The sequence below is a fragment of the Sylvia atricapilla genome, chromosome Z (assembly GCF_009819655.1).
Source record: "Sylvia atricapilla isolate bSylAtr1 chromosome Z, bSylAtr1.pri, whole genome shotgun sequence".
Lineage (NCBI taxonomy): Eukaryota > Metazoa > Chordata > Aves > Passeriformes > Sylviidae > Sylvia > Sylvia atricapilla.
This window is the reverse complement of record NC_089174.1, coordinates 19639817-19654093: the sequence shown is the minus strand read 5'-3', so window position 1 is coordinate 19654093 and position 14277 is coordinate 19639817. Positions and strand designations below refer to the sequence as shown.

Genomic DNA, 14277 nt, shown 5'->3' with positions numbered 1-14277 from the left:
GTAACATGGGCAACCATGTCGTACAGTCTCTTCCCTAAAATTATCACATACTGATTTTAGGCATAATTCTTGTCTGTCTTGCTCATATTTAAAAGGCTGTGACAGAAGTACAGATGGTTACAGAATTTCTTCTAAATTATAATTTTTATTGTAATCATGGTCAAGGTAGTTGTCTTCTCCCTTGAATGCACAAGGAGTCCTTAAATTTAAGTGAATTATTCTAACTTGCAGATGTGGTCCTTTGTTGAAGAACTACCATAACCAACCCTCTGAGGGTAAAGAAACCAAATTTCTCCACAGTATATTTTCAGATTAAAGAGATTTTTCATAATACATATGAAGGCAAGTATTTTATGTCAATGCTGCCATCACTTTTCACAACTGCAACTATTATGCTGAATGGATAAAAAATTAGGACCTATCAGGTCCCAGATAACTCACAGACCCACATAATTTTCCAATGTCATGCAAAAGCATTCCTTTTTGTTTGACAGACTTACTGGAGACGAGTCCTTCCATAGTCAGGACTCAATAAATGTGTACACATTTAATCCACATTTCAAAAACAAGAGGAGGACTATATCTATCTGCATATTAAAGCCTGATCTACTAAAACATCAAGATTTCTGTCAGCTTCCTGACTAGCACACCAATTATATTATTTGGCACCCAGAAGAAGACACGTGTAGAATGACCGATTTTGCAGCTTCTGAAGTTTTGCCTATTAAATATGTGGTTATTATTTCTTTCTCTTTGTGTAAAGAGAAAGCCCTGGGAGCTGGGACAACGGAAGGTGAGAATAGACTTCCTTAGCTAAAGGAGCTAGGAATCACCAAAGGAATATAAAAGAAGAAATTCATTCTTGGTACGGGCAGCACTGCAAGAATTTTGATTTGTTTCAGTTTCAGCTGGAGTGGAATAATGGTATAGAGGGGAACAATTTTATTAGTCATTTGCTTTTAGGATTTTTTTCCCAGTTTCAAGAAAATTTGCCTTTGCATCTAACCTTGATCAAAACTTGCCAGAAACACACTGCACACTACTTCAGTTTTTTTGTTCTTATCTGACATGCATGTTTCAGCACTATGCCTTTGGTTGGTTCTACATCTTATTTAATATTTGAGTTATCTCCTTTGGAATAAACTTTGGAGTATGCTGAATCAGTTTGCTGATATTAAAGGTGGGGAGGCATTTGCAGTGAATCAGAGAGCTACTGTACCAGAAAGAAAAAGCCTGTACTTACTACCTGGGGAGTAGGATCAAGAGAAAAAGGATAAAATTTAGCTGCATTAACTGCACAGTCATGAAGTACAGACAAATAACAAGAATTCCACTATAAAATCTCATCAATTGCAAACAGAGAAGGAAAATGGAAAACATACAGTCGGGGCAACAACCAACCAGACAGCTAAAAGCCACCAAGACAGCAGCTGTAAAAAAGGCAAATGTGACCCCATCCCACCCCATTCAATAATGTTTATTGCTCTTTTTAGAAAAGCCTGAAGAATTTTTAACTGGAGGCAGTAGACAAACACAGCTACTGTACCCTCTCTATGTTCCAGCAGGGAAATAAATCATATGAAAACTGCACCACTTTTGGTTTGGCTTGTACAACACAGTCCAAGCAAGAACCAAAGACAGAAGACAAAAATAGTGAAGAGGGACCTGAATCAGAGCTTTCACAAGGCATCACTGCACAAGGTATTAACTTACTTCAAACTTGCAATCTGGTTACTTCGAGTGAAGAATGTCTTTAATGAACACAAAACATAAAATGCAGGGGTTTTTAAGTTTTAATGAAAAATTGTTGAATAATTCCATGGCGTGAAACTGTCCCTTATCCACAATGCATAAGTAGTTGAATTACGCATTCTAACTCAAACAAAAAGAAATGCCAAAATATTGAAATCTATCATGGGATGAAAATTTCAGAGTTCCCAAATATGACAATTAACTATTGCAAATATAAGAATATATGCATAAAATAAGCTTTAACAGGTATGGCTCTAAAGAATTACATATGGTCTTCTAATGGCCACATATGCCATTGTGGATGACTAACACATCTTGCTAATCATTATTATTCTATCTTAGTTATGACTAGAGCAGAACACAGTAAAAAGGTTTTACGAGGTATTCAACACAGTGAAGACACATGGTTCATAAGAAACACCAGGACAAATTACTTGCACAGGCTATCTGGTATATATTTATTGTGTTAATTCACAAACAGCAACATAATCAGTTCACAGGATAGAGACTGACAAGAGAAAGAAACATTTTGAGGGCTATTTATGTGAAGAATAAATTTCAACAGCCCTTATTTAGACAATCATTTGTAAGGGAAATATATCTAATATGATTTTTCCATCACAAATGACATCTCATGTTGTCTTAAGTCATATGGGAAAAGAATGTGAAGAGGTTAAAATATTACGTGTTTTTATTCTACTACCTAAGTGTAGCATGAACAATAAAAATAGCCTAGTATGGATCAAAACATTTGAAATCACTGTACATTAATATGAGGTAATGCACTTTAACTAGACAACCTGAATATTCAAATGGTCAAAATTACACCACTATCCTGAGGAGAAGGTGACCAAGCTTTTTTTTTCTCATTTGAAATTAATGATTATCTTAAAAAAAAAGTTCTCTATATGCTACTGCCAATCAAATCAATTCTGTGAACAACTTTTATAGTAATGAATAAAACTGCCTTTTTCAGTCCATTTTATTCCTGCCCCACCTACTTTTGAATACTTATAAATTATGAAGAGAGACAATAATTGAATTTAAACTTAAAAAATAATTTATGTTCAGATTTATTATGGAGATAATACAGAGATGGACATGAGTTTCACCTCTACAGGTGTCAGAGAAAAAAAACGTGCTCATGAATTTTAGGGTCTCTTTCACTGCATATTTTCCATTACATGTTGACTCCATTTGGAATTGATTACTGATCTTATTTAGAATTAATCAGTTGCTAATTTTAACTACTAAACTCTGTTCATGTTTAAAGTTTAAACATTCTTGAATTAAAATATTTGAAGGGCGAATAAGATACAATTAATTTACTATTTATTTATCTTCCTCCTCCCTGCACCAAAAAAAAATATTACTGGCTTTTCAGTGTCATACGTGTTGCTACAATATTATCAATTACTTGTTGTTTTAGTAGGCTAGAAGGCACATATTTTTTTAAGACTAGAATTTGTCTTCCTCTTTCAACTCAAGTTAATCCTCTGCCAGTTAGCTAGCAGACCAATGAAAAGTGTGTTGTATAAGCATTTGCAGCTTCCATCAAAAAGGATGCAAAGAATCCCCAGAATAAAAAGGGTGAGAGGGAGAAAACACCCATTTATTAGGTTTCTCTCCCTGATCACTTGGACCCTAAAGTCATTAAACAATGTCATTAGTCATTTCCTTAAACAGTCATCAGTATCTACATCATGAAGTAATGCTTCCCATTACAAAATCAGCTTTCAACCCTTTAGTTTTTAATTTTACTAAGCTAGTCAGCCAGAAAATCATGAGGGTTTGAAGAGAATGTAGAGAGAAGGATCACTTGCTGCACCCACAGCATCAGGCAGGGCTGGGGGCATCCACTGAAGCAGCATAGATTATGATAATGATGCCAGAGTTGGTCAGCATGTCTTGCATTCAGTTTTAACAAATCATTATTGCACAACACGGGGAGCTCACAAACATATTCTCCGTCAGGAAGATAAAACCCCAAACATCTGTAAAGCATTGGACATCAGATCAGACCTGTGGTTTATTAATCAAGAAAATATCTCAATAGGTTAAAAAAAAACATCAAAAAAAGTCTGTACTCATCCATGGAAGGTCCTCTCAGGGCCTTATAAGCCCTGCCAAAACATCAATTTTCTCTCCAAAAGTCTAAAACTATGAAACACCACCACAATAATATAAAATAATCAAAGTGTGTCAAAAGCATTGAATTTTTTTCTGGTTCAAAGCATGTTCTTAAAATACTCTTGTTGATCCACAACATTAGGCTGGTGCACCTAATAAGTCAGAAAACAGCAAACAATATCTTGTCTAGAGAGAATCTGAAAGAGATAAGTACTCAAGTTTGAATAAAGTTCAAACAACTAATCACCAAAGAACATTACAGCTAAAGATCTTATTATCAAGTGAAAGCTGCATAATTATGGCCAGCTTTCCAGAGAAGGGTACAGAGGTCCAATAATTTCAAGTGTTTAATTTTTTTTCAGCTAAGTGCAAAATAAAATCACATACCACATTCTTTGGCACTGTCTGTTAACACTTTGGCACTGTCTGTTAACAAGGACTATTTAGAGAAAATCAGTATGAACATTATTTCAGAAGTGCTTGAAGATAATGCCACTGGCTGCTGATCTGGTTGACTGTCCCTCCCAGCCACCTCAATACAAAAAGATAAGAACAAGACATTTGCTGAAAATTTTTATTTGTATTCCATTCTGCTGAAGTCTATGGTGCAAACATTAACAAAATTGCACTAAATAGAGTATATTAAGATGCAGTATCAGTACCCAAACCCAGTGAACCTGCTAGACACAGATATGCTTTAAAGACCAAAAGACTGGAAATAAGTAAACATACTAGTGTGCTCATAATCATCTCAATTGAGAAGAAAACATGAATATTCACAAGAAGTAAAAGTTATAGCAGGGAAAGGTACGGAGGGAAACACATACATGACCCTGTTTTAGAATTGACAGCTATTCCTTATATCCAAGCAAGCTGGTTTTGGTTTTTCTTCACAAAGCCTGGAGACAAGCCAGAGGAGAGATGTTTCTGGTGAGGAAGGTCTCGGGGAAAAGGACTGTGGAGATGACATCAGTTCTGGGATAAAGTTAGAGTCCTGGCATCTTATCTGCAGCATATGGATGCTTCACAGCAAGGTATGCATTGGAACATAGATGATACATTTGCTGAAGGGCATAAAATTTAGTGTTTTGTTTTTAAGGCTATGAATTATGACTCTTATGACTCTTGCTTTTATGTTATCCCCCCACAAAATGGCATGATATATAGAAAGTAAACTGTCAAAGGACAGCACATTTTATAATTATTTTTGTTCCTCAAGAGGGCTCCCGTTTCCTTCTCTTTTACATTTTATGGCTCTTCATCTCTAGCACAGATAACTGCATAAATAAAAGGAGCTTATAATCAACAGCACTGTGGGAAAACAAATGGGGGACAACACAGAGAGCACGATGGAGCTTAATGATATTCTGGCCTTGGTGCGATAAAGGCCTTGGGATAAGTGACCAAAGATATGAGAAGAACAGGGAAAGTATAGCATATGTAGATATCAAGGTTTTTGAAACGATGCAGTTTTGAAAGGCTGACAAGTAATGCAAACAATAGGCTGATTCTGTAACTAGTGGGAAATTCTTGCTTAAGGATGTAGCTTAGAGCTGTAGCTGCTTGGAGCTGCAACAGCATATAAAACTGAACTGAGAGGAAAATAAACAACTTCAACCCCTTTCTGCTTGGACTTTAATATCTTCAACTCCAACTTCTTTCTGCTTGGGCCTTTAATTTCCTTTTGCTTGGTCTTCTTGCTTGGACTACTCTTTGCACCCCTCATTTCAAGTCCTGTCTCTCAGTCGGGGGCCAATTGGTGCTCCTGTGTGAGGAAGCGAATATCTGCCTAGGCTGTGTGGCAACCAGCAACCCCTCAGAACTGAAGTGCTGCTGAAAGAGCAGGATTGGGCCCAACACAATCCCTCTGGAGGATCAGGAGGTGAGCCAGGGAAAGGAAACCTGGGTCAGGGAATGTCTGCCCAGAAGAGAGACATTTTTCTGCTTATGTTTGAGCTGATAAAGAAAAATAGCAGGTCCTTGCCCTCTCGTGACTTAAAACTTTTACTGAAGTGGGCAGCTGCTGAGGGAAAAAATGTCTCTCCATCTACTATATTTACAAAAGACTTTGGGACAGTATGAGGGTTAAACCATACTGGCACAAAGGAGAATAAGGTGGCAGCTTCCCTCTTGGAGGGAGATTTACAGGACTATGGAAAAACAAGAACAGTTTCAAGCTGTGGTTAATGATCCGGTACAACTGGCAGACCCACTGAAGGCTATAAATCCTTTTGTACAGCCATCAACTCCTCCTCCCCCACTGGAGGTGGAAGAAAGTTACCAAACACCGTGATCTGTGACACCTCCTTCCCCAACAGACGTGAAAGAAAGATATCGGGCACTGCAATTTGCTGCTGGCCACTGTCCCGGGAATGGGGAAGAGGGAGAAGATGAAAAAGACCCCTTTGATCCTGGTCCCATAGACTCTGATGAGCCAGATCTGTTTCCCCGACCCATAAGAGAATTGGGTTTGTCTAAAAGGAGAAGTCTTACTTGTGGGAGACTTGGAAACAGCTGATAACATCACAGCTCCTGTCATATATCACGGCAGTAAGCAGCATAATCCTCGTTGGGAGTAGGTGTCTTTTCAGGAGCGAAACCAGCGCCGGAGTGCAGGACGGTGCTGCGCTCAGACACAAATGCCCCAGCCGACACAAGAGCCACCACAGCAGGATCACCACAGGTCTTCGCCCACCAACTCAAGGCAGCACCAGACTGGACCTGGCAACCTCCGACACAGTAATGTTACTTGACTCTTCTGTGCATTTACTCCCTATGGGAATTTTTGGGCTTCCAGACCGCCAGAAGACTGTTCTGTTGATAGGGAGACATTGTGGATAGCAGAACACCACAGAAGAATCGTTCAGGTTTACTGCAATAAAGCTGGCTCAATTTAATGCACTTTAAACAAAATAAGCATTAGGAATGACTACTTTTAAAAATTTCCTTATTGAACTTTTCAGACAATATTCAGGAAAATAAAACTTCCTTGTCTGAGTGACTGAAGAGGATAGTGAGCCCTTTCCAGCAAGCATTTGAACTTCCACAGATGGGGCACAAGCTACTGGAAACTGCTGAGTATTTTTTCACTGGCCACCATGCATAACTGGTGGTCTTTTTAAACGTGGCTTTTTACTGTGTGAACAAGCATTTAAACATCTCTTACTGGAAGAATTCTGCCAATGAAACTGTGTCCATTATAATCCCTTACACAATAATGTGCACACTTGGACACACAAAAAAAGACACAGTGGAATGAACACATAATATGCTTCTGATGCCACAGAACTTCAGTAAATTTATCTGCTCTCCATCCAGAATCGCACGGGCTTATTCTACATTCACTCTCTTTCAACTGCTCTGGAAAATACTTATTTGATTTCAGATTTTGTCTCTCAGCAAGACTTGGACTTTGACAATCCTGGTAGGTGCCTTTTAATTCAAGATATTCTATGATTCTCTACATAATATGCCAAAAGAATGACTTTGTTACATCTTACCTCTTGCAGTCTAATGCAATGTTTTTTCAAGAATGACAATTTTTGTATTAACACAAATTATATTATTATCACTCCTAAAACCAATCTGTGAAAAAAACTTTTCCAGTATTCTTAAGAATACTTACTTCAAGAGCTATTAATTTTCTCCACTAGAAATACAATTTTTTGAATTAGAAAACATTATCTAAACCAGTGACACAAAAGCACAGCAGCTGACAGAAAAAAACCCCAACTTGAAAATCAAGAAATAACCATTCTCTATCATAATTTTTTATTATTAATAGCCCTTTTCTTATGTATGAGAAAGCTGTTAAATTTACACAGAATTGATCACCTATTCATTTCAGATATTAGTTATGGAATGGTAAATTTTCTTTTATTGCTTTTTCAACACAGTTTTTACTTCTGAATAAACCAGACAACACTGAACCAGACAAAACTGAGAAAAAATTAACTTCCTGCACTGAATAAATAATTTTAGTTGTCAAAGCCTGGGCTATTCACTGCAAGTTCTGGTACCCAAGTGAGGAACTTCACCCTGTCCACTCTCTCTCCTATCTTTCTACCTCAAAGCAAGGTCCAACAACAACATTCCCAAATGAGGCGCTAGACCCACCTCTTCAAAAACCTTCCCTATGGGCAGGAACTGCCAGAGGGAAAATGCTTCCTGCTTGTCTGAAGGTTTTAGGTTAACAAGTAAGTTATAGTTTGTGGAACAGGCAAATCTACACTGGCAAATCTGCACTTTGAGCAGAATTATCTTTCTGCTCAAAGATAATTCTCATCTTAATTCCTAAAAGGACTCCATGCTCTCACATTCAGACAACTAGCACCATGTGGTGTCTGTCACTTGCATGCCTGCATCATTTTGGAAAATCCTCAGGTCCACTAAAAATAAATTCACAAGCAAGTGGGCAAAAGCATTATTGAAAGAGGGACAGACCTCTTTAAATGCACCCTAAAGCATACTGAGCAAGTGGTTTTCAAAATAAGCAGGGCAAAGAGGATGCAGAACAAATTACTCCTGAGATTAATAGAAAAAAGTCCCTTTTCTTAATGAAGGGACAGAGGGTAAAACAATTGACATGTTTTCAAAGCAAAAACTGAATTTCAAAGCATCAAGTGCAAAACCAATCAATTTCTATAAAATAATGCTTTTATCATCTTGACAAAGAAGTTTTAGCTTTGCTAGGTTAAACCATCTAGCAAAGAAGTTAGCTGATTTCATCTACTACTGCCATTACAAAAGTAGATGTTAGGATGACAGCTTTCATAAATACGATTGAAGAATAAGAAGTCATTCAACACACTGAAGTCTTGAGTTCAAAGTGTACATTACATTTTAACTTTCTCTGTGCTAAAGGACATAAACCACCTATGATTCAGCTCACACCATCAGTCCAGGCTAAGCTGCCAAGTATTGAGAGCCTTTCAGTCTGAGTCTTCAGAAGGATCATACAACTGAAAGAGTGCCCATGCAGGAAAAGGTAACCTTGGGAAAAAAGAAAGGCTAAAGGATTTGATTGGAAATCTGGTTTTGATCATTTAATAGATTTGCAATCTGCCTACAATAGTAATACTATAGTTTCAACTCAGATAGTTATGTAATTAGTTAGTTATAGGCAAAGATGGTGTCTGTCAAGTATAATCCAAAATGAAAGAAAATTTCAATTTTTTATAATATTGCTGAGTGTCAATAAAATCAGTACTGAATTTATTCTTCACTCAAATACCATAGTTATTCAACCGTGAATTCAAAAACTGTACCAAAAGATACTGCAAGGGTTATACAAGGCTAACAAAAGGTTTTAGTCCTTAAGGAAATACAAGTTTAGAGTACAATATTTTCAGTATCTTTTTCCAAAGGAGTGTGGAAAATAAGCTTTTAGATGAAATACACTCAGAACAAAATTCCAAACTCTACATCACCAATTGCAACCTGTAAAACAAAAACATTTTGTAAAACAAAGGACAAAATTTCACATTTGCAGTATTTTGAGCTCCACTTATACACAAAAACCCTTGTAAAAACTGACTAAGAGGAAGGTGAACTAATCAGGGCTTCAGTGGAACATAAAAATAGAATAAAATAATAAGAATAAAGGCCTGTTTAACACAGAGTACGAACAGTGGCAAAAAACAGATGCCTCAAGAATGCAAGAAGAGAGCAAACTCCTATCAACACTCAGAAAATACCCTCAAAACTCTCAATAACTTACAGTTCAGTAGTTAGTATCTTCATGTTTAATCAGTCTTAGTGGGTTTCCTGCATGTAAACTTGCCTAGTTGCCCATTAATTCCACGTAACCCTTTAGCATCCATAGTATCCAGTGGCCAGGACTTCCAGCACACTGGAAGTCTTACCTCTTGTTGTTGATGTTTGACTAGATACCCCATTTTTTAACAGATACCCCAAAGAGCTTGCATGAAAAAAAAAAAAAAAAAAAAAAAACCACCAAAAAGACAATAAGCACCTCTAATGAGATTTTCCATCCATGTCATTTGTGTCTCCAGATACCTCTCATAACATCACTACAGCTTTTACTAGGCACAGAGGAAAATTGAACGGTTTCTTAATGGTTTCTCCTCCACACCCATTTTATTTATCTAAACGAAATGTCATCTGCCATTTAAATGCCCCAACAGTAGAGTAAGGTCATTCTGTAATTCTTCACAGGCAACACAACCTTTAAACCCTTGACAATTTACAAAGACCAGCAAGTATCTCTGTTCAACTCCTTTATCTATGAACACATTGAGCAGCACAGACAAGTGAACTGATCCCTGTGGAACTCCACTGTTTAAAAACAACTGCTGACTCCCATCTAAGCTTACAGGCATTTATTCTTCTTTCTAAAAGTATCATCTCCCTCTTCTTCCAGGACTGCTTAGTTAGTCATGTAAGCAAGAGTTACAGAGTAAGACATCTTAGGGATATGTCAGACATACTTTGCACAAGGAGCACTCCTTCCAAAGGGAAACTCCCATATTTGGGCACAGCTGTCCAAATGCAGGTCTTCAGTCTGCCAAAAGACATCTTTCAATCCCTGTATTTGCTAAAGATAATTTAGGTTCATGTTTTCCATTGGTTATTTCAGTATATTACTTTATTTACTGCATCTAAAGGGATCATACAGCCACATTATTCAGCCTCACCTGACACATTTTCCCCACCACTAATCTAACTAAACAATGAATACTTTTGGTTTTTTGTAGACATACTCAAAACCATATCCAAAACTAGAAGTTTGGAGACGGGGTTACCAAGAGAAAACATACACTTCAAGGGAACCAAGATGGATTGTTGGATCTTCCTTATAGATTTACCAAGATACACCTATCATAGTGGTTCTGAGATAATCATCAGCACTCTGGATGCTGGCTCTGAAAATACCTCAAAGCTCGTCTTGGGACCTAAGGGCCAAGATGTCATTGCCATACCCACTTGAGAAATTTTCTCTCAAAGTATGTATCCCTCCAAGTTCTTCTGTCTCCTCTCTACCTCTTAATCTTTGATTAATATCGTTGTTTTCTCCTGTATTGTTTTAGCTTTTGTTTTGGATGTTACTTCCTACAGGAAGCAGTGCAGACCTAAAGGCTCACATCTCTACACTGCTTGGGTGTGGTTATCTTCCATATTCAAACCATTTGTTAGTGTTTCAACATTTACTCTCTCACCTTGCAAGGTAGAAAAATCCATTGCATCTCATCTTTACTGTAGTACTTTTACAGGCATTAACTCTTCCTACCAAAAACTGGAGATTTCACATGTTAAAAACTCTTCCTTATGCAATAAACCCAAGATGGTTCACCAATAGAGATTACACTTAAGCAAAGCCCACAGCCACTATCACCAGTGGTAAGAGGATTCTAGACAGACCTCAGAGAAGAGGTCTGTCACCGATCCAGGTGACAGGGTTACTACCAACTGTTGTAATTCACCAGCATTCTGTTTTGTTCCCTTTTTTGTCAACTCTAAGCACAAAACCAGCACAGCAACATTTCCTGCTTTATACTTTTATGCTTCTGCACAGGGGTACAGTGAAGTCAAGTATAAATGTGATAAGCATACATAAAATGATGCCTATTTATATCTGGGTAAGAACAGTAGCAATAGTAGGGGAAAAAGCAGCAGCAGATGCATAAGACCTAGGCAGAAAGCCAAGAATTATAGTATATTGTATTTCTGTCACCTCTCTTGCCCCTATCAGTTACAGTACAGGAAGCACAGGTATGCTTTGTAGCAATAACTTTCATTTTAGGTCTTTTCTGAAAAGCATTCTAACAAGACAACCATGTTATTATCTGTGAATTTTGCACATTTATTAAGGAGTTTTAATACTCTGTCACTGGCAAAACAGCAATTGCTATTTGCTACCTAATGACTTACACATTTCAGTGATGTACTATGAACCGTTAAAAAAACCCTGTAACTTTCCACTTTTTTTGCACGTTATGAACTAATAAATGCATTAGGAGGGCAAAAATTGCACGTCAGATATAGCGTTTTACACCCGACTTCGGTTTTTAAAACCCGAAGACTTAGGACCTTTAAGTTGCTGGGCAAGACCATCACCAGGGCAGTAGTGCAAAATTAATGAATGAAGATGTAGCAGCTCAAGCGCCTACATTGCACCCCGATGGGTAGGACCCTGCTTGCAGAGAGGCCTATTCAGGGAATCCTGTCTCGGGTAGGAGTTTTGTCAGCGCAGAGTTCCGGTGACAGAGAGAACGGCGGAAGGTCTGGTGTGAAGGGGTGCCGTGAATGAGGCGGCGTTTCGGCGCTCCCGAAGTGATGCCCACCCTTCAGCCGACAGCGCATGGGGGCTGGTAACACACAGGTACCCTGACTAAAAGCCGCCCGCTCGGGCCACGTCCGCGGGATGCCACCTCCTAAAAATCATTCCCTTCACCCGGGGATTTCTCGGCTTGGCTCCCGAGAAGCTGAGATTTTTTTTCCTTCGATAGCCTGCCCCTCGTGAAAGCCGCACGGTCTCCTGCTGCCGCTCACGCACACCAAAGTTTTGCCGCTCTCGCCATAGCGGCGTGGGCAGGGACACCCCGCCCCGGCCGCCCCCCGCGCCCCCGGCCCGGCCCGGCGCCGCCTCACCGTCCCAGCTCGGACTCCAGCTCGAAGTAGTGAGCCAGGGTGTCCTTATTGGAGCCATCGATCCAGTAGTCGGGCGCGGCCGAGCCCGGGTGGCTGGCGGCTGAGGAGCCGGAGGAGGAGGATGAGGAGGACGAGGAGGATGAGGGCATGGTGACTTTCAGCATGCCGGGACGCCTGCCGGGGGCTGTCCTCTCCTCCGCGCCGGCTGCAGAACGCACAGCGATAAGGCGGCGGCTACACCTCGCCTCCCTCCCTCTTTCTCTCCTTCCTTACTTATTTCCTTCCCTCCCTCGCTCTCCCCTCCCTCTCCCCTCCTCCTCCTTCCCCCCCTGCGCCGCGCTGGAGAGGCGGTGGCGGGTCCCCAGCCCGGCGAGGCGGTGGGGCGGGGACATACAGCTGCATCGCCCCCCGCTCCATCGCCCCCCGCTCCATCGCCCCGCCGGGCCGAGCGGGAGACCCCCGGGGCCGGCCGGGGCGGAGGGAGCGCTGCGAGTTCACCGGGAGCGGGACACGGGCCCGCGGGGAATCAGCCGCACGGGAGGAGAAATGCATCCCGATCCGCGGGCGGCGGGGCAGGGCAGGATGCGCAGCCCGTAGCGAGGTGGGCTCCGGCCTGCCATGCCGCAGCGTTTTCCCGGTTCCCGAGCGGGAGTTCAGGAATTCTGCCGTGAATTTGGCGAGGAGGGTGTGGGGGCTGAGGCTGAACAAGGCAAACAGCAGTAGGAAAGAAAGAGACTGACAAATTCTCGAACATTGCTATAAAAATCCCCAAAACACATCTCCCCTTCCCACCAGAGAACTAAAAGAAGCAGTAGAGAAATAGAATTGCTGTGCTGCAATGCCACTCTTTACAGGTTATGAAATCTGCAGGTTATAAAACGTATGCGAATTATACTAAAGCATGCTAACATCCCCGACTGCAAAATCCTTAGCCAGAAACATCTATAGAAGCGTCGTTTCTGTTGGTGTAGTGGCAAAATTAAACAGCAGCAGTTGTGTGTGCCTCGCATGCATAGTGTGCCAAATCAGTCCCACTCACATCCTTCTCTGTGCTGTTACACCCACTCACACTGCCATGCCAGCACAGGCAGGAGGTAAAATGGACCATGTGCAAACCTGTGCAGCAGAAGGGACAAAGTATTGTCCTCTAATTTTCAACCACAATCCACTGGCCTGTTTTTAAACATCATGTTTTTGAGTATTTCTTGCTCAAATAAAGCACAGTATCCTATTCAGCATTGTGCTAATTCAGGTGTATTGATGTTTACCAAAATTATTTGTTTCCCCTCACAAACATTCACCTCTTATTGTTCCATAAGTTCCCTACAGTAACCAGGTGGGGGATCTTAATTCTGAACCTCTTAATTTCTCAAAGATCTTAACAAAGAAATGCTTCTCTCTGAGTAATCAGATAATAGAAGTATCTCCTAAACTAATCTTTGTTAGTGTTGGAAAGGATAAGAGATAAATGAGAGAGATAAAACCTTTTTGCTTCAAGTTTACTTATTGCCACTATAAAATTAAAATGGAGATCCCCACTGTAATTTGAGATTTTGTGATTTTCAAATCCATATTTAAAAGTCAGGAAAAAGTAACCCAAAGTCCTGATTAGAAAACCAAGTTCCATCCAATACAGTTTGACAGCAACTCCAAATTTCCTTTGAGATGAACATCATTCCCAGAGCACCCATAGTTACAGGGCTGAGATCAGCAGGCAAGGCAGCCTTTTTGCTGCTGCTTATGCCCTCTTTCAACCACCCAGCTCGCTGTGTCTCTGCTGGTGCA

General features: G+C 40.2%; 1 protein-coding gene across 1 annotated transcript in view; it reads right to left on the bottom strand.

Annotated features, from left to right (window-relative positions):
• CAMK4 (calcium/calmodulin dependent protein kinase IV) overlaps positions 1-12727 on the bottom strand; it is a 147171-nt gene extending 134444 nt beyond the window's left edge. Inside the window, exon 1 of the mRNA XM_066339871.1 lies at positions 12493-12727. Within this exon, the coding sequence (XP_066195968.1) occupies positions 12493-12656 (164 nt within the window). The 5' untranslated portion in view covers positions 12657-12727. The remainder of the gene's footprint in view (positions 1-12492) is intronic.
• Positions 12728-14277: the final 1550 nt, after the last annotated feature.